This window comes from Anser cygnoides, chromosome 5 (genome assembly GCF_040182565.1).
Source record: "Anser cygnoides isolate HZ-2024a breed goose chromosome 5, Taihu_goose_T2T_genome, whole genome shotgun sequence".
Classification (NCBI taxonomy): Eukaryota; Metazoa; Chordata; class Aves; order Anseriformes; family Anatidae; genus Anser; species Anser cygnoides.
In genome coordinates this window covers 58,981,026-59,000,849 of record NC_089877.1, presented here as the reverse complement: position 1 = coordinate 59,000,849, position 19,824 = coordinate 58,981,026, and the positions used below count along the sequence as shown (strand labels likewise).

The following is a 19,824-nucleotide window of genomic DNA, read 5'->3' as shown; positions in this document are numbered from 1 at the left end:
AGCTCAATGTTCATTCACATTACAAAACAAATAAATAAAATGCAGTATGGCTAGGGTAATGTTAGAAGTTCTCAGGAAAAGACTGTAACAGTGCAAGTCACTGTTCTGTATCCACAGCACTGTCTGCAACTTAAATACTGTGCGCAGTTCTGGTCTCTTCCTCTGTTTTCCTCTCCATCCTCAAGATAATGTCTAGTAGAGCTAGAAAAGATAGAGAGGGAGATAAGGTGATCAACAGGAGCATTTCTGCTCTTGAGAAATGACTGAATACACTCAGCCTCTTCAGACTGGGAAAGAGATGATTGAATGGGAACATGATAGAGGTCTGAAATCGTGTACAATATCCTGGTTTCAGTGAGCAGTTGTTCAATATCACATAATGCAAAAACTGGGGAGCACTAAGAAAGCTACCAGCTAGCTTTTAAAGGTAGCAAGTAGGATGTTCAGAAGCATCAAGAGTGGTTGTTGTTTTTTGTTTTATTTTTTTTTCTTCCCAGAAAACAAAACAGCCCCCATTTCATTAAATTGTGGGTCTTAAGTGGTGGATGTTAAAAGTTCACATGGGTTCAAAAAGGACTGAACAAACAGGACAAAAATGGTGTGGCCATTAAGAATAAGATACACTTTCTGGCTCAGGAAATCCATATGCCTTAGATCTCTAGAATCAGGGCAATTGCACAAGAGCTGTATCATGACAAGCTTTGCTCTTAAGCTTTGTGCTTGTAGGTATGTCTGTTAATGGTCATTACCTTTCAGAGGCAGGATACTGGACTGAGACCTTTGGTCTGACTTGGTGCAGCTCTTCTTCTGAGTCTACAGAGGAAGATTACGTTTTTTTCTGAGCTCTACAAAGATGCTTTTGAGGGTTTTAACTGTCCTGTTAAAACCTGTCTAAGAATCTGAGGGCAAGGTTTCTCAGTATAAATGGCGGGTGTCCCTCAGTATTAATATTGGTTTCTTTCAGCTTTTGTTTTGGGAAATGGTAAGAACAAAACTCCTCTGACGTTGACAATTATATAGATACGTTATCTCTTGAAAATACTTAATTAAGTGACCTTTTTGTGAGAAGTTTATAGTAGAAATATTTGTGATTATGAGAGAGTCTTATTACTAGGTGTCCAGATATCCAGACTGCAAGACAGAAATTCGTTTAGAGAAAGGTTTATCAAGTTGCTTATGCAGTACTTCGTAATCGGGGTCATGAAATATTCCCGATGGTAGTTGGGGGTGTTTATAAAAGCACAATACCTAATTTTAAGTACACAAAGAGGGTGCTAGGCCATGTCAGTCCTGATGAGGCACCCTTTGGAGATGGGCATGATCTGGCTGTCTCAGCTTGTGACGCCAGTGCTCTTCATTGCCATGATCTTGATGGAAGAGGAGAACGTGGTTGTAAATTAGCCTAATCCCACAATTCTTATTACTGCTGCCTCTCAGGGAGTGGTGAGTCTTGTCTTGTGAAGCACCTGCCTCTTGGTGTCTGGTGGGCTGCTAAGTCCCTTCAGTGCAAAGGATACTATCTTCATGCTCTAGGAGGGAGCTGATGTGTATCTATCTATTGATTCTCTGGTAGGGAAGTCCTCAAAGCACAAGCTAGTGAAAGCTTTGGTAAGCCCCATGCTGTTCCAGTTAATTACACTTTTAAATTCTGTTGCAAGTGGTCACAACCAGGTAAGAACCTAGCCTCAACTCTTAATCTTGGCCATGTTGTTCTCTTGAAGCTTGTGAAGGCCGTACGTAAGAGCGTCATTCTTGAACTTTATTAAACTGTTGATTCAAAAGTCTGCAAGTACCAATGGAAGAGAGTTGTCATGTACATTTGAGCTCCAAGGAACTGTTATTTGCACAGAATGTTTGAAATATGTGCTTTTCCTGCAGGAATCTAGTTTTTGAAGAGTAACAGTTCAGTTTATAATTGACAGCAAGTTCAGACTCTCACAAAATCATCCAAAGAGGTTGCTGTCTCTGTCTTTGTGCCAAATTTGCAAAGTGTTTGAATTAAAATTCCTCATTTTCCTAATTGAAATTAATGTAATCTGTTTTTTCCTTCATACTCAAGTTCTTAAGACGCCTGTCAGTCATAACATATGAATGCATCTCAACACCGAAGTACAGTGATGCAGGGTCTGAGAATGAGCTACATTTTTACCTCCTCGTTATCCTGTAATTGTACACTGGAAAAAGGAGCTCTACTGAGCCCTTCTCAGATCTGCATAGATTTTACAGTCGCTGCTTTTGTAGAAAGGCAAATTGTTAGTTGTATGCTGCATCTGAAGGCAGTGTATCCTCTGATCACTCTTCTACTGTGTCTGCATAGGAGTACCGCAGTCTTGTGGTACTTGTTGGGAGAAACCGCTTTTACAAGTATTTTCCCTGAGGCTGACAGGAAAAATAAGTACAAAAGCAAAGATTGTGTGGGGAGGAAAGCTCAACGTGGAGCAGACTTTGATAGTCCAGATCTCTTCAGATTTTCTTTAAAGAAGCTGAGAAAATGGAAGTCTAGGGCTTCAATCTGACACTAATCAAAGGGGAAGAAAACAGCTCCATGCTGATGTGCAAGCAGTGCAGCAGCGAGCTGGAAGACAACTGAAAAAAATCAACGTTGGAAGATAGCACTGCAAGACACACTGAGCTTGTGATCCTGAAAGATATACTGTGCCTGGGGAGGCTGAGCTTTAAGTTTCAAAAATGGTCCTTAAACGCTTGGTAATTAATTGAGAGAAATAACATCTGATAAGCTTCGTAGGAGTAACCCATAAGGCAGTCTGGAAATCTCATGGATCTCTGTGCGTGCAGCTTGTTGGTGGGATGAGAGCTGTCAGCTTCAGGACACTACAGATCATAGTGGCCCTGAGCAGCTTCCACCTGTGGCCCAGGACACTGTTTCAGCCCCCCTGGTCTGTCAGCTCTGTCCCGGTAAGGCCATGGCAGGGCTGGTCCCCAGCTTGGCTGTGGGCCCCCACAAGCTCACCTAGGGGCTGATGTCCTGGCCTGGTCTCAGCGTGCCCCTTGGGCCCAGTTTGGCCATCCTGGGGCTGTGTCTGATGCTGGTTCCCCTCAGCGGGCCTGATTCTGTCCCTCAGCCACAGGCTGGCGTCCTGCCTGGCCGCAGCTCATCCCTGGGCCCATGGAGATGCCTGATGCCCTGGGCTGGGGCTGCCCCTAGCCTCCTGCAAAGTTTGTCGTCGTATCTCTTGTAAAAATTTAAATCAGAGTTATTTTGCATAAGCTTTTGACTAGCTCTTGCCTAGCATTGTCTTCCCTAACCAGCTGCCTATTTTTACGAAACTTAGAGAAACTTTGTAGTTTTGAGACCTCTACCTCAGTTCATGTTGAGGTAAAGATCTTGTCTTTGCTGTGCCTTGTTCATTTGATGTCAGGTTTAGTCAAGAAGGTAAATGTGGAGTTAAGTGAAGAAGGGACTTTGTTGCTCAGATATTGGTGGCTTTTATTAAAAAAAAAAAGTTCCAGGTAGGTAATGGAGGTGATGGTGTTTCTAATCGTTTTTATCCTGGCTGTCTCTTATCAAGTTGGCTAGTTCATAGCAGCATGAAATGAAACTGTACGTTCATTTCGATGCGGTCATTCTGGTGACAAAACTGGAATGGAGAAGACAAGTTGGTGGAACTAGGATCATTTCCCAACTCCAGATAAGACCTACAGGATATTTTATCATCAAATGCATGTTGTGGAAAGCCTCGATAGGAGGGTTACGGAATGACTGTAGGCTTGTCACCGAGACAGGATCCTTGCCCCGCAGGACTTAACGTGTATTTGGGATCTGAGATGCGTGTACATCACCAGCATCTGTGTGAGATTAAGCAGCATGACAGTCCTGAAACAGGCTTATTTGGAATTTCTATTGGGTTTGGTGGCTTTTGATTAAAAATAAGTGATCAACTAAATTACAAATGCGCATTTTTTTTCTCTGAATGCCGGAATGATGTTTGTTGTTTGAGATGTACAATAACTTGTGTGAATTAAAGTCTTTTAACATGTTCCTATGTAGTAACTAAGCCAGGAGGTTTTAGGAGGGTGATAAACTGTATAGGTATGGTCGTAGAAATGGAAGATTGCAAGGGGCGTTGACAACTAGTCCAGCTTTGTCACTGAATCAGGATCCAGTAAAGCGCATGGCTCTTGTGCAGCATATATATATATATTTAAGATTCTTCATCTGCAAATGTACATGAGACTGCAAAATACCAAATCGAGGCTGGTGGAACAAATGTCACTTGTAGAAAGTTGTTTGCTTGCTTTTGCTCATAAGGTGAACCAGTAGCCCTTAACACACCAGCAAGCGTTTGTTAAAACTTCTAGTATAGGAGGTTCCACAAATTTTGTTAAGTAGTCTGTTTCAAGTATTACTATATCAAGGGAAAGTTTATTTTTGCTAATCCAAATCTTTTCTTGCAAGTATATTATAAGCAACTTACTGCAGCGACCAATTTGCAGTGCTGTAAATGCTGAACGTGTGCTCTTACTCTGGAGCATCCCTTGGCAAATTTAATGTAGGCTACCCTTTTGTAAAGCTATGGTATGCTCAATTTCTCAGGTGTGCATGTGGAAGCTTAGTGTAGAGTTTTGTATATCCTGCTTTATCCTTAAAAACTTCTTTGTTCTTAGATCTGAGAGCGTGAGCTACATTGACCTCAAGTACAGTACTTGACTCAAGTTTGACTTGATCAAAGTATTTGAGTCTTCTGGGGTTTGTGGAAATGAAGTATGTTGAATAGTGGAAAGCTATGGTCAGCAAACTGGAAAGAAGAGAGGGACTAGATACACAGAGGAAAATGCTTTCATAAAACTTAAGCTAAGCTTATTAACTATTCATCTTCTATGCCTTTCTTTTCCCTCTAGAACTTGAAAGTACTGACAGAGTGAGACAGTTGGTAAAGATGATGATTTCTGTATTCCTATCAGATTGTGTTTTTTGACTTATGACTTGTATACAATAAAGGATTATTATGTATTTTTCAGTCTTACAGAAGTGGTAGGAGTAGGGGTTTTGTTTTTAATGGGTTTCCGTGTAGGATGTACTGATAGACAAAGTCCTGGTATAAAATATTTCTTACCGTGCAGCCTTGAACAGTCCTGAAATAGATTCCAGCAATAATACACATGCTAAACTTGAAACTCTGTGAACTGAAAATAAAACTATCAGCAAAATTCCTCTTATCTGTGGTCAGGATTTCTAGAGATGACGAATTCATGGTTAGTTTTAAATTATGTAGAGTGGTCATGATGTAACTTGCAAAACAGAAGAAAGTATTGGTATACTGGATTTGCAGACCTTTTGGGGAAGTTTTGAAGAGTACGTGTGTTTCACTTTGTGCTAGGTTTTCACTTTTCTGGTTGCAGAACTAATCATCTTGTGTTGGGAAGGAAGAGGGGAAACTTGCATCTACTTCATGCATAAAATAATTACTGCACATATGTGACTTGAACGGAATCGCTTTTTGCTTCTCTTCTGAAATCCTCAAGGTGGCAATCTTGCATCAGAGCTAACTATAGTGTTTTTTTCCTGCACTGAATGTTTTATGTGCTGTCCTTGTGATGGCAACAAACGCTTGCTTGAAGTGCTGCAGCGTATACTGCTGTCAGTTGGGTAGATGCTGAGTGTTGCACGTAGCTTGGACGCAGACTGACTTTCGTAGACTTGTGCAGTCTTAAACTTGGGCGTGGTGGACACAACGGTATGTTTATCTCCGTGCTTGGTAGTTATGAAAATAAGCACATAGAAAACTAGCTATGGGTGGACTAGATTAAAAGTTTGTCTGTATAAATTTATTCAGCAGTAGTGTTTCGGCCGGCTGTGGTGCATGCACACAGATTTGTTAAGTTCCTTTTAAAATGGCTGAGAAAAGAAGTCTACCCATTTTAGTTGTTTTCTGTGCTCGGAAGACTTTAATTGCATCATTTTACTATTGTAGGCATGAATTGTAACGGGACATCGACCCACTCTCCTTTTGACTTTCGTGGTCTGGCTTTAATAGGAAGCTCATTAATTTTTAAGATAGATTACCTAGCCTACCCTGACTATGAAACAGGTGGTGGGATGCAGTCTGCATTGTTTACTGATTTTATGCTGGGTCTGTAAATACGTGGGTTTAAACTGAAACCTTTTCTCCTTTCATATGTGGAAGAAAGGGCTGGAGTTCTCCAGTTTTAATTTCACAGGGAAGAGTTTTGGTAGCCTTGGTCCTATCGAATAGCAGATACATTTCAGTTCCACTTGCAAGCAGCTTCATTCCCGGTCTTCACTTGCTTGCTCATTTAGAGGAAACAAAATCCACGACACCAGGAGCGGTGCTGTTTCTTCTCCAGGTGTTGAATCTGAAGCTCAGAAATAGCCAAGGTGCCAGGGTCTTGACCCTTCATAGTGGAGCTGTGCCTGATGGAAGCAGACATGGGGGCAGGCACTATGGTTCAGCACCAGAGTGACTGGGGAGGCCTTGCGTGGCTGGCGTTGGAAGGGGCACTTCAAGATCATCCAGTCCAAACCCCCTGCCCTGGGCGTGGGGTTACGAGCAGGGTCTGGACCTGTGGAAGCTTTGCCCAGGTATCATCAAGTTTCCAGGTGTATGGCCTCCATCATCTTTGGTTCTCCTCATTTTGTGTCCCAGGGCACTGCATCCTGCTGAGATGACCCCAAAAATTTGAGTAGCTACTCTTGAGCTGCCTAGCACACCTCTCCACGCCTTCTGTTGTCCAAAGACTTGATGTTTTTGTAGGTCCCTTCCAACTGAATTCTTCTAATTCAAAACTTCAAAAGTGTCCAAAGTTAACAGGAAGGGGAGAGGAGGCTTCAGTGAAGCAAAGCTTGAGAATCTGAGTGAGTTTCTAAAAATAACCAGTAGATGACAACGTGCCCTGGGAGGCACCACCTCACTGAGGAGGGTATTTGAGTTGGCTTAGGGAAATGTTAGTGTTAATGTTGAGGAGTTGGCAGGCAGTGCTTGCAGACACCAAATACTTCTCGGATGTATTTTTTCTTCTGTCTTGAAAGCTGAATGTGAAAAACCAAAAGCCTGTTTAATTCATTTCTGAAGTTGTAGGGGAAAAATAGAAAAGGTCAAGAAATGTAAAAACTTTAGTTAAGCTGGAATGTTAATTCAGTTTTGCCTAGCAATTGCTGCTCCCTTCCTTTGTACTTTTTAAATGACTAGCTTTGTAGGGTTTTTTGGTCTTTAAATGAATTTGATGATTTCACAGATTTAAAAAAATCTTTTTTTATAGTTTCTCTTTTTAATACCCAACTGTACAGATGTATTAATGAGTTTGCTTTGCATTCCCCATGTGAAGATTAAAGCTGAGGGTGAGACTTCATAGTCCGTGGAAACGTTAGTTTGCAGTTCTGAGCGTGCAAGCCCCCAACAGACCAGTTTTGTCAGCTTTCAAAGCCGAATGCCAACTCGAGCTGAGAAATGGATGCAGCAATTCTGCTAGCAGAGTTTGTAAGTTAAGTTTGTTGTTAATGGTATTGTTATCACCGCTCTATGATTGTTTCAGTGTAGGCTTTTTATTAGTAATACAGAGACCTATTAAAGAGCGATGTAGCTCTTCTGATGATGATAGTCATAGTCCGACAGAGTTGAGTGTTGTCATGTCTTCAAAGAGCAAGAGGACTGGAGAAGCGTTGTGGAGCTGTGGGACGGCTGCTGTGTGAGCCTGCTACCCCCAGCACGCCCTGCTGTTCCTTCCCACTCCTGCCCTGCGTCTTGCGGCCCCCTCTGCTGCTGCTGTGCCCTCTCCTGCTGGAAGTCAGATGAGAGAGATGGCCCGTGGTAAAGCAAACCTTGAAACAAGAAAAATGGGGGAGTAGGAAAGAATTTCTGGAGTTAGATTTGCTGCTGAGGAAAAGGTGCATGAAACTTTTGTCACAGTTTATGTATTTTTGTGAGGTAAACCATTCTGACTAGTTGTACACCAAAACCTGCATGAGCGCTGGGATAATTTGATAGTTTCTCTCTGTTTTGCCTGATCAGTTCGTTTTGGTAACCGCAAGAATAGAAAGGAGAGGTTGCTGACTATAATAGGCAAAATACTGGGTTGGGAGGCTTACCTCTATTCATTGTGGAGATCACCATTGACTGTTTTTCATCTCTAATTAGGATGTTGAAGTACTTAAGCTTTGGGGCATTTATGTGAGAGCTTCTGATTATTGTTTGTTGAAAGGATCTGCTAATGAAGGGAAGGTGAACTTGGTTTCTGTTGTGGACAGCGCTGGAAACCTAATTTAAAGGTTGCCTGGAAAAGTAAGCTCGGAAGACTTGTAGACAATTCTACCAGAATATTAGCTGTTCTGTTTTTTTCTCAACAAGATGTTTATTAAATACAGCTAAGAGACTAGCTAAGAAAGTCTAATAGAAGCTCAGGCCGTAGTTTCTCATGGTTTGGAATTGCTATGGAAGTATCTTACTCAGGTGTGTAGCCGAAATACCCTGAATTGCTTTCCAGTGGTACTCCATGCCTTTGTATGTTTCTGTCCCAAAGCCATTGTAGTTTGCTCCGGAGAGCTGGTGTAAGATGAGAAAATATAGTGACAAGAACTTGAGGAAAACTGTAGGCATGGCAGGAAACTAAGATGACTTTGCTTCTTATTCTGAAGAGCAGACTAAAGTCCAATTACTAGCAAATTTCTTGTTTTCAATCCTGTGCAATTTAGCTTTTTGGTCACGCTGTTAAGCTGATAGATTCTAATATCCTGCTTGGAGTAGCCTGATTATTTTTTAAAAACTTCCTGCTTTAGTAAGAGACTATTTCTGTCCTCAGTAGTTTAATTCCCTGCTCTGGAAGATTCGTTTGCATGAACAGTTCCATTGATTCCCAGAGGACTCTGCATTCAGACTTCTCAGCATTGGCACAGACGCGTAAACCAGCCTCTAGTTGATGTTAATTTACAACACAGACTTATTTTAGTCTCCAGCCTTTCAGGGTGTAAACATAGCAGTTCCAGACTTGTAGTTTTTGTAGCCCAAGTTTCTCAGTGTGTCTAATGTTAAACTGAAGTTATTTTAAAGTATGTGTTACGTCTGTAGTAGCCAACACAAGTCATTATTGAATGCTAACTATGGTTTTTATGTTCTGTAGTGCCAGTAATTAGCTAGTAAAATTCAGTATTGAATATTCTTCAGACACAAAATATAACTTAAGAATTTTTCATGTTTTACTTTGAGCAGTGTTTCATGATACTGATTTTCATATTCTGCCCAAAATAAGTGATGTGACGTTTTTGTGCTTTATTTGGAACTGAGTTTAGGGGGACTTAGAGTTTTGTATGTATTATGGTATCCTGAGGAGGAAATAAATGGCACAGGGTTTGCATTTTGTCTTAAGTCCTTCAAGCGCTCTACAGTATCCTTTTTAATGTAATTTGGCATGTTGTAAATTATACAGATACCAAGTTCAGTGGCTCAATAAGTTTTCTTTTAATGTTTTAATTCAGCTATTGCATTTGATGTATCTTTTATTTTCTTCCCTAATAGGTGCAGGCAAAACACTGACCTTAGTAGGAGGATTCCATGCCAACCTGGGAAAGGAGTCACGAGCACAAACTCTACAGAACGGTATCCACAAGCTTTAATCTTGTTGATGTGACTTTTTTTAATTAACATGATTGATTTGCTATTAATTTGTAGTTTTGAATGTGACCTCAAAACCTTGGCAGGCCACTTGCTAGTCAGTAGACAAGTCTGCCAAGTGCTGATTTTTCCTTGTGCTCTCATTTGGTTGTTATACCTGATTTATGAGGTCAGGTAGATGGCTGACAAAGGGTAATGGCACCTTACAAGTACTATTGGAGTTTAAAAGGGCTTTTTCAAGGTTGATGTGCCAATTGCACATTTTTGTTATCTGTTAAACTACTTCAGCTTTTTATTTCATCAATTTTCAGCGTTCTTGGAGTGTTTTATGCATTTTTATTTTAAAGTATAATTGCTGAAATGCTTTTGTTTTTATATAGTATAAAAGTAAAGATAACACACACATTATGCACACTTCATAGTAATCACATGCTTAATATGTGACTGTTGAATAGAGAAGGGAAAAGTAGAAAAGAGATTTTAGTGTTCAGAGAATGTTTAAGGAAATGGTCTGGTTACATGGTATCCATTTTGAGTTCTTCCTAATGTACAGTCCTTAAAGAGAATGAATAAAAACAGCTTTTATTCCAGAAACCTAATGGTCTTCCAGTTTCAGTTGCTGTTGGTCATATCAGTGGACAGGAGTTGTCATTTTTTGGCTAATTAATACTCTTGTCTCATGACTCCTGGAGATGACAGCTGATGGACTGTCATATCAAAGACTCAGAAGCTGACGTGTAATTAACCAGGGGTGTTAGATGGGTTTTACTGATATGATGCTTGTTTTGGGGGGTATATTAAATAAAGGTATTTTCCTCAAGTAGTCCTGTATACAATTCAGATACTGTATCTGCATTGATATTGAAAGGATAAGATTGATCTGTTATTGTATCTGCATACGAAGGGAAAGAGTAAGATTGATCTGTGCTATTGAATTATACCCAGATTGCTTTGCTCAGCATTATCCAGCCGATTTATATACAGATTATTTTATTGGGCTGTTTGTACCAAGCAGTGTCAAACCCTGCTCGTTTGACAAAGTAAAGCTTGCACTTTGTGAGCAGGTTTCAGTGTCACATCCAAAGTTACTATCTTAGGAGTTTTGAAAACGTCTCTATAAACTGTACTAGTGGAATAAAACCACCAGAATACCATCTACAGCTGGTGAAGGTTGTCATTGGATGAAGTTACTTTAATCATAGCTGTAATTTTGCATAGATATTTTAAAAATAAATTGGCTTGTTGTGCATAGGGACTGCTCAGTTTCTTAAGTATAATTGTAGAAAAAATTAAAAAAACTGAGGAGAGAAAACACTTTTTTTATTCAAAAACCTGCTTTGGTAACTGAAATTAAACACAGCCTAGGCGTTGCTCCGGAATATAGATGTGGCTTCTTTCCTGACAGAACGTTTGCTGGGGAATGCGTCTTCCATCCCAATGGCTTTTGTGTGTACTGGACTTGTCAGGACCCCCTAATCATATACAATGATCTTGGCTAAAGTCTAACAGCATCATAGAAAAGAAATTACTGTTGTTTGAAATGAAATTCTCTCCCAAACGGTTTTGAAATAGGAAAATAATTTGTCTTTTTAGCTATACCTGTCTGAGGCTTTTAACAGTTTTCCTTCTTTTGTGGTGATCCTTTGTATTAAAAAAAAAAGGCATTTGGTCTTTGATTTCCGCAGCCAACCTGTATTTGTCATGGTGCCAATCTGTCTCTGAGAAAGTTCGTTTCAATGAGCTAAGCAGTGTTCTTGCTCAGTCCCAGGCATGACAACAGCGGCTGCTATTTCAGGTAGAGCAATTGGTGTTTGAAAGGCCCTTCTTTCTGCTGCTCTGTAATGAGCTAGTTGTCTGCTGCATTTAATCACATTTTTAGCTTTATATAGTTCTTAACTGCAAATTGAGCTATGGCAATGAACTTATAAAATCTCACCCTGTCATTGTGTTCATGATCGCTTTTTTTTGCAATTGTATTAATATCCGTTGTATTTATTCTTTAAAGCATAGCAAGGTAAATGAATTTACTGTATTTTTGAAAGAAAAAGAGTGAGGTGGTTCACTGAATGAAACTGAAGTGTTCTGATAGCTGACTGCAAGAAGAATGGGCAGTTGTCCCTGGAGCACTGCTCTGTGTGGTTGGGGAGAAAATGCTAAGCTAATTGTCTGTTTATTTGCTGGTACAACCGTGTTTGCATTTCAGAGTTACCCGAGTTGCACGTGGACTGCTGAAATGAGCTGCTGTCAGGATTCTGGTGCTGCATGACTGATAAACGTGCTTCCTGTATCTTATAGAAGGTCTGCTCCTTACTTAGGCCCAGGCTGCGTGCTGCCTTCAGCGCACGAATGCACGCTGTGTTCTCCTATATGGTGCTCTGTGTAGGCTGCTGCCGAAGGGAAGGACCAGGCTCTGTGCAAAGCAGCGATGGGCAGTGGAGCCCTGCTTGCTCTGGAGGTCGTCCCCGGCGGATGAGAGCAGCTGGGAGCGCGCGTGTGTGGTCTGAGAGCGCTGGCAGGTCTCGCAGCGTGCCTGGTCTGCTTGCCAGCAACCTGCAAGCTTGACATGATCCGGGGAATAGTCCAGCAACGGAGCAGGAACTTGTTTTTTAAAAAACAACGACCTCCCCCTGCTTGCACTTCCCTCCCCCATGTAGTTTGGGCCAAATTCTTCCTGTCTGTAATGTCTGTCTTTTCAGGGGAGGTGAAAGGGAGGTGATTTGGCCTCACTGTCTCTTATTTAATCCCTAGTAAAGCAGCTGGGGTTGGCTAAATGTATGATGCTGCTGTCTTTTGAGGGTTATAATTAAAGGACCTTTAGAATTAGATGAAAAACAGTTTTTCATTAGAATATCTAAAGTAGTAACTTGTTTCTTTCGTTTCCTCCATTCTGAAGTGAAGAAATGCCAAAGTAAAATCTCCCAATAATAACTGCTAAAAACTTAGACTTTTCTGCCAAATCATTATTTTGTGCATTGGTATTTACATGTATGCTTTCAAGAAAGCCATGGGCAAACCCTGAAGGTTTTACAGTTTCCAGGCTTGTGTAAGAACATCGAATACACGCCACTAGTCTCCCTTATCACACATGCCTTTGCTGTATGTTTCGTCGCTATTTATAACGTGGCGGTGCGTGGCAGTTCATATTCTGTCTTTCTTTACTGAACCAGCTGATGTTTGTGGGTGTTTGGTTAGGAATTGGCTGCGGTTATAAAAACCGGAGTCTTGTTTACACTCGTTTAAAATATGTATACAAGAAAGACCTAATCCTGTTGTGTTTGTTCATTAACAGTTTGATTTTCAGTGTTGCTGCACTGCGCTAATTGAGCGTGCTAAGCTCCACAAGTTCTGCAACCTCGGGCCCACAGAATGGCTCATCTCTGCTCATGTAGAGCTCATTTTTGTCATAAAAGCCTGCACATCCGTGAGATGATACGAAGAGGTGTTTCAGCTTTGTTTTTAAAAGGTTTGACCAAATAACCACATAGTGCTGTTTCTCTGAGAAAGAAGAGTAGTGAAAGAAGAGTTAGCTCAGAGTGAGGACCCTTTGACAAGACTTTTCTTTGTTGTCTGAGCTTCTTCAAATTGCCACAGTATTGCCCAACTTCTTTGGGCACTTGCAGGGCTGAAATTGAGAGTTCTGTCTCTTTAAATCTCATTTTACAGCTCTGTGCTACATTACATAATCTCTCTAAATAGCTGGTTTATTCTTGCTTCCTTGCAGGCAATCTGCTCTCACTATATCCATGTCAGATCCATAGTTACAAGGGAGTTGTTCTTGACTTGGAGCTCTGATACTTTCAATAGTCTTCAGTGGCTGAAAAGAAAAGGGAGAGGGGAAGGAAGGTCAATGGCGTGATTATAACTTGAAAGCTTCAGTTGCAGATATTCAAATTTGGTTAAAACTAAGTTTGAGGATTGCAGCTGCATCTAGCTTAATCCAATTTCTGAACTGTTGTGCTGTGTTTTTAATCATTACTTTAAATGAATGTGCTTTCCCTCAGTCCTCTTAAATGCCAAAACGTAGCTAACAGTATTTTAATTCTACATGGGAAGGCATTTCTGAAGATGTTTTCTAATGCATTCTAAACCGTTTAAACTATTTGCTTAATTCTTTAACATTTGTTGTCATCCCTGATTTCATAGCTGGTTTATTGCAAGTGATTGTAGAAGGCCCTATTTCCTACCAGAACTGTCCAGTGTGAATTACACCAAGACAATATATTATGTGTATGAGGAACAGATGTATCAAAAGAAGAGAACTGGAGAACACATCTTTATTTAACAAAACTGAAACAAAAAGGGGGCAGAAGTGAGTAGACTCATACAATAATTTAAGGATCTCTGGAGGTCTGCAGTCAAAGTGGTGGCTTTGAAGTTGCATTAAGCCACTCGGGGCGTAGTGCAGCTGAGCTTTGAGTATCCCCAAGGATAGATATGATGCAGTCTCCCTGGACAACCAGTTCTAATGCTTGACCACCCTCACTGAGAAAAATTTTTCCCTTATATTTAATGTGATTCTTGTCCTTTTGCTGTGCATATCTGATTCTTTATAACCTCCCACTGAGTAGCTGAAGACACCAGTAAGACCTCCCCCTTAGCTTTTCTTCTGAAGACCAAACAAATTCAGCTCTTGGCCTCGCATCATGTGCTCCAGTCTCCTAGTCATCTTAACAGCTCTTTGCTGGACTTGCTCCAATATGTCAATGCCTTTCTTGGGCAAAGAAGTCCTGAACCAGACAAAGGACTCAAAATACAGTCTCACAAGCATGGAATAGGGGATAACTATCTTGACCTACTGGCTATACTTTTAATAATGCATTTCTAACATAGAGTTAGCCTTCATCACTGCAATCGGGTGCTGCTGAGTCACATTCATCATTTTGTCCATAAGGACTCTAGATCCTTTTCTGCAAAGCTACTCCCAAGTCAAACAATCCCCAGCCTGTATTGTTGCTGTTGGTTCTTTGTTGTCAAAAAGAAATAATTGCATTTGCCTTGTTGAGCTGCGTGAGGTTTGTCAGCTTGTATTTTGCAGCATTTTAAGGTCTCTTAAGGATCTTAAGGCTGAGGGGAGCCTGACTCACCTGTGGTTTCCTACTTCCTCCTCTGGAAGAAAAGTCTGAAACACCTGTAACTGGAAGAACAGAGAACCTCAATTCCTACAACCTTTTAAAGATTTTAGAGATACTACTTTTTACCAGCTCCATTAGCATCTTCAGGTATATCCCATTCAATCCTGTTGAGTTTGCTAAGTGGTCCCTTGCTCAGTCCTTGTCTGTCATGCATAGCAATCAGTTTCCTCCAAACTCTGGTAGAGAGATCTGTCAGACCTGAAAATGACATTGCTGCAGAAGACCAATGGGAGTCATGAGCTGCTATGAAGCCAAGTTGGCCCCGAGGACACATCAGTACGGAATGGCATTGTGCTTTGGAGAAATTGTCCTTGAAAACTGACCAACCACTGCCCCCTTTGCTCTACTTGGAAGTACTCCAAGGTGTCCTGTTTACCACTTCTCTGAACAAACTGAAGCCTGCTCTCTGAAATCCAGGTACCCATCATCCTCACACCAAAAGGTTCTTAAATTTTGTCATCTCAGGGTTAATGTAGTCAGGCTTGCCATCAAAGTTCACATTTTCCACCACTTCCTTTCTAGAGAATGGTAGGTATTGCAGAAGTTAGAATAGCTCAGTTGGAAGGGGCCTGTGAAGGTCAAGTCCAGCTGCCTGACCACTTCAGGACTAACCACAAGTTAAAGCATATTATCGAGGGCATTGTCCAAATGCCTCTTGAACACTGACAGGCATGGGGCATCAGCCATCCCTCTAGGAAACCTGTTCCAGTGTTTGACCACTCTCATGGTAAAGAAACTTTTCCTAATGTCCAGTCTGAACCTGTCTTGGTGCAGCTTTGTGCCATTCCCTCGCATTCAGACTGTGGTTACCATGGAGAGGAGACCTGCGTCTCCTCCTCCACTTCCCCTCCGCAGGAAATTGCAGAGAGCAATGAGGTTGTCTTTTAGCCTCCTTTTCTCCAAACTATACAAAACATATGTCCTCAGCCTCTCCTCATAAGACATACTTTCCAGCCCCTTGCCAGTGTTGTTGTCCTCAGGATGCAGTAAGGCACAGGTTCATCACAGTGTGTTTCTAGGTTGACTTACTCGGCACTCATGCTCCTGATACAATCCAGAAGTCTCCTGGATTGCTTTGTCCCACTGTGATTCCCTTCCAGCAGGTGTTGGGGTGTTTACAGTTTGCCATGAGAGTCGGGATGGCTTCCTGTTGTCTGAAGGAGGCTTCATCTTCAGGATCAGGTGGTCTGTAGCAAGTGCTCGTGACGCTGTTTCCATTGTTGGCCTTGCTTCTGATCCAGGATCATTATGTCGTTATCTGCCTGTCCACTTGTTTTGCAGCAAAGCTTCATGCATTCATTTAGGACTAGAGGGAATGGCCTCAAGTTGCACCCAGGGAGGTTTAGATTGGAATTAAGGAGACATTTCTTCTCAGAGCAGTCAGGCATTGGGACGGGTTGCCCAGGGAGGTGGTGGAGTCTCCGTCCCTGGGGGTGTTCAAGGAAAGGTTGGACCTGGTGCTTAGGGACATGGTTTAGTGGGTGATGGTGGTAGTAGAGTGATGGTTAGACCAGAGGATCTTGGAGGTCTCTTCCAGCCTTTCTGATGCCATCATTCAGGCTGTTCCTTTGCATAAAATGAGTCTCCTTTCACCTTCCCTGTCTGTCCTTCCCATAGAGCCTGTAACCATCCACCTTATGATTCCAGTCACGCAAGCTGTCCAGCCATGTATCTGCGATTCCCAGCAAATTAGTAGTTTTGCAGTTGTGCATAGTCTTTGAATTCTTTCTGGTTGTTTTCTTTGCTGGGTGCGATCTTTTCTTTGGCTCTTCCTTGTCTATCAGCTACGAATGTATCTGGCCTTGATTTTGGTAATGAAACTTTGAGTCTAATCTCTCTGCCTTACACTTAGTTGTCCTTCTTGCTTTCATTTCTGTTGTGATACCAGCTAGTCTCAATCCTTCCACCTTCAATTAGTACCCCCCTTGTGTTTTCTTTTGTTGCATCTTCAACTAACCATTGCTTAAAGCTGTCCTTGTCTGGGTTTGTCATGTATCCTTCTTAACTTCTTTATTTGCTAAGGCTTTGAAAGACTTATTCTTCTGGCTAGACCATTCCTTTGGTCTTACTGTCTTTGACTGATCTACTGCCTTGCCCCTTTATTAGTCCTTTGTCATTAAGAACTTACTCGATTCATTTTCTTCATCTTTCCATTTGGTGTGTTAGCTTTTGCCATGTCTCCTTGGGGAGGATGTAAGAGCCTATTTCCCTTTTCATTTGGGATAATCTTTTCTCTTTTTTTTGTTCTTACTAAGTGCAACTCTTTAGTCTGGAAAACATCTTCATTCCTGAATGCCTCTTCCATTACTTCATACCCCGTCCATCCAGTTTGTGGTAGGGTGGGATTCATCTGGCAAATCTTGGGTGTCTGTGTGAGCTCCTTGCCCTGAACTCCATTCAGGGTCTCTACGCAGAGGTGGACAGATTCAGGGTGTGATTAAGGAGTGACCTGAAAGGAAGTCATACATGACTCACTCTTTGAAGTGCCTCTTCGCTCACTGAAAGGAAGTCTGGGTTGACTAAGCTCAGATCCTCATCTCTGAGGATAAGGGTGATGAATCCTACGCTTTGGTGTCTGTGTTTGGGGATCATCTCGACACAGACTTAACATGGCCAAAACTGAACTACTGAATCACATCCTACTGTCCTGCTTCTTGCATGTTAACAAGCTCAAGCTTCCTCCCTTTGAGGTCACTCACAGCTTTCCCTCTTTCTGTCTTGTAGATTTATCCTCTCTGCTAACATGGATGGGTCTTAGACATAACACTCACATATTTGTTTCTTGCACAAGTGTCTCTTGACCTTTGCTCTCGCTCTTTGGTCAGAACATGCTACAGAGATGGGAAAGCAGAAAAGTTTTGACTTGGGATGTTAAATCTTTGGTACCATAACAACTTCATGGAAGAATTTTAAAAGGAGTGTTTTTCTTCCCAACCTGTTTGTCCTTTCTCGTTTGTGATCACTGTTACTTATCGCATAACTTTCCAACAGAGAACTTTTCTGTTATGGGGCTGCTGTGTTTGTCTTCCAGTGTGTCAGACCTCTGTGCTTCTAAGGTTTGCTTGAGTCTCAGTAGGTACTGGCTTTCCTGGTCTTCTGCCTTGATGCAGGCTCTGGTAAGTCCCAAAAGTACAGCCCACAGCTCAGATGCTGGAGGGCCCTGCTGGCTGACCTTCAGGGTGTCTCAATAGCTTACACACCTTTCTCAGAGCTTCAGCTTTCTGGGTTTGCAGGGAACTTCACTGATCAGCAAAGACTTGAAGAAATGCTAATTGAGAAATATTATTTTTAAAAAAGGACAAACCAAACAAAACACGCAGAAAACCACTTTGTAGCTAGTGATAAGTTATTCCAAAAAATACGGATTTGTCCTGCTGACTTTGTCCTCACAGGGTTTCCAGGGAAGAGGGGCTGTGATTCTTCAAGTAAACAGTAGAGGATCTGCTGGAAGTACTGTAATGGTTGGATTTTGCCATGAGGATGACGGACAGCTTAAAACTTGCAGCACAGCATCCTGGCCAGTTGGAATACATGCCTCAGGCTTTACTTGTCTTCCTTACTCTATTATTGTGTTCGCTTAGCCAGAAAAAGGAAAAATTAGAAAAGGGACTTCCAAAATCAGTTGGAGGTGTTCGTTTCATCTGTATGTAGATTCAGGACAATCTCTGTTGTTACTTTCTCTTAATTTTCAAGATTGTTCTTGAAATTAGGAAGAAAAAAATAGCCTTAAAGGAGTTAACAGATGCCTTCTGTTGTCTTAACTGAAACCAAAAAGCCCCTTGGTGTTCGGTTGCTTTGAGTTGGCCTGACTCTGACTGGAGTTAAAGGCATCTTTCATGATTCTTGTGCTCTGTCTCCTCTCCTGTCTCTGGTCTGTCTGAGTTTATTAGTTGGCTGTGGGCAAGAAAACTGTTGTGCCAGGGAAGCACAGATCTCTGCTTCTTTTTGTCAAACAAAAGAAGAAATGCTTCCTAAAATTCAGCGCACTTGTGAAATTTCTTACAAGACACCAAAACCTTAATACGCAAGTATCTTAAGAATTTTCCCTGTTAATTTTGACAATGTCTATGTGACATAGAGTAGGACAATACCTAGCACGTTTGTGGGATTCACTGACAGATTTATCTCCCTACAGCCTTGTGTAGATAATTGGAACCTGTCATTTCTCCAGAGAGCAATCCTTTAAGTAAAGACAGTTTATCTAGCGGGCTAATGTTTTTTGAAGCATTCACTTTTTATAGTACCGTTCATAAGGAGGTGAACTTGGATATTAATAGGTCTAGCTTCCTACTTGCACGCTGTGACAGAGAATAGGTAACTGCCTCTCTCCCCTTTCTCCCCACCCCTCTAGTAATGTCTATGAATTTCCGTGCTGCCTCTTTTAACCAGCTTCTGAATTAAACCATTTTAGCTGTGGAAGGTTGTTAGACAAGTTTAAAATGCACTCGAGTAACGTAGCTTTGATTTCAGTTCTGTGTAGCTGCCGCTCTCTTTTTTTATCGTGAAAATGTACATCACTTATACAGCATAGGACTGTTTTTAAATGCTTAAATGTGATTTTTGAAGTGTTTGTGTCATTTATAGGCACTACGGCTATACCATAATATAACCCAGAGTGGGAGAATTCTTTTGTTTCTTCTTAATGCTGTTCCCTGATAGCACCTAGTTCCTTACTTCACATGCTGAAGCAGCGCAGGGAAGCGTTATCTCAGCCTGAGGATCTGCAAGCGTGACTTGCTGATGGAGCTGTTGCAGCTTTCTTGGAAGACGGCTTTTCCTAAGTAATGGCCCCAGCCTTGACCTTCCGGACCCATATGCTATGGGATTAACAAATGCCAGAGTAAACTCAGTGTTTGTGTACACTGCTTTTAAAAGGAAGATTTACTTGCTTAAGTTCTTGCAGACTTGTTTGTGCTCGTTGTCACCTGCTTTTTGCAGCTGGAGGCAAATAAGCTGTGATCCCGAGCTGCGTTGACTGCATCGTGGCGGATGGTGTTGGTGTAAGCACGTAGCGGCTGCGGCGTTGGAACCGGCGGGTGTCAGTCAGTGTGGGATCGGGATCCAGGCTGTGACAGCTCCGACCTGCCTGCCACAGGCCGTGCAGGCAC

At 41.7% G+C, this 19,824-nt stretch overlaps 1 protein-coding gene across 2 annotated transcripts in view; it reads left to right on the top strand.

Annotated features, from left to right (window-relative positions):
- Positions 1-19,824, top strand: part of BRF1 (BRF1 RNA polymerase III transcription initiation factor subunit) — a 171,410-nt gene that overhangs the window by 3,953 nt on the left and 147,633 nt on the right. For both annotated transcript variants that reach the window (XM_066998462.1, XM_066998461.1), the window contains exon 2: positions 9,489-9,569. In XM_066998462.1, the coding sequence (XP_066854563.1) occupies positions 9,489-9,569 (81 nt within the window). The remainder of the gene's footprint in view (positions 1-9,488; positions 9,570-19,824) is intronic.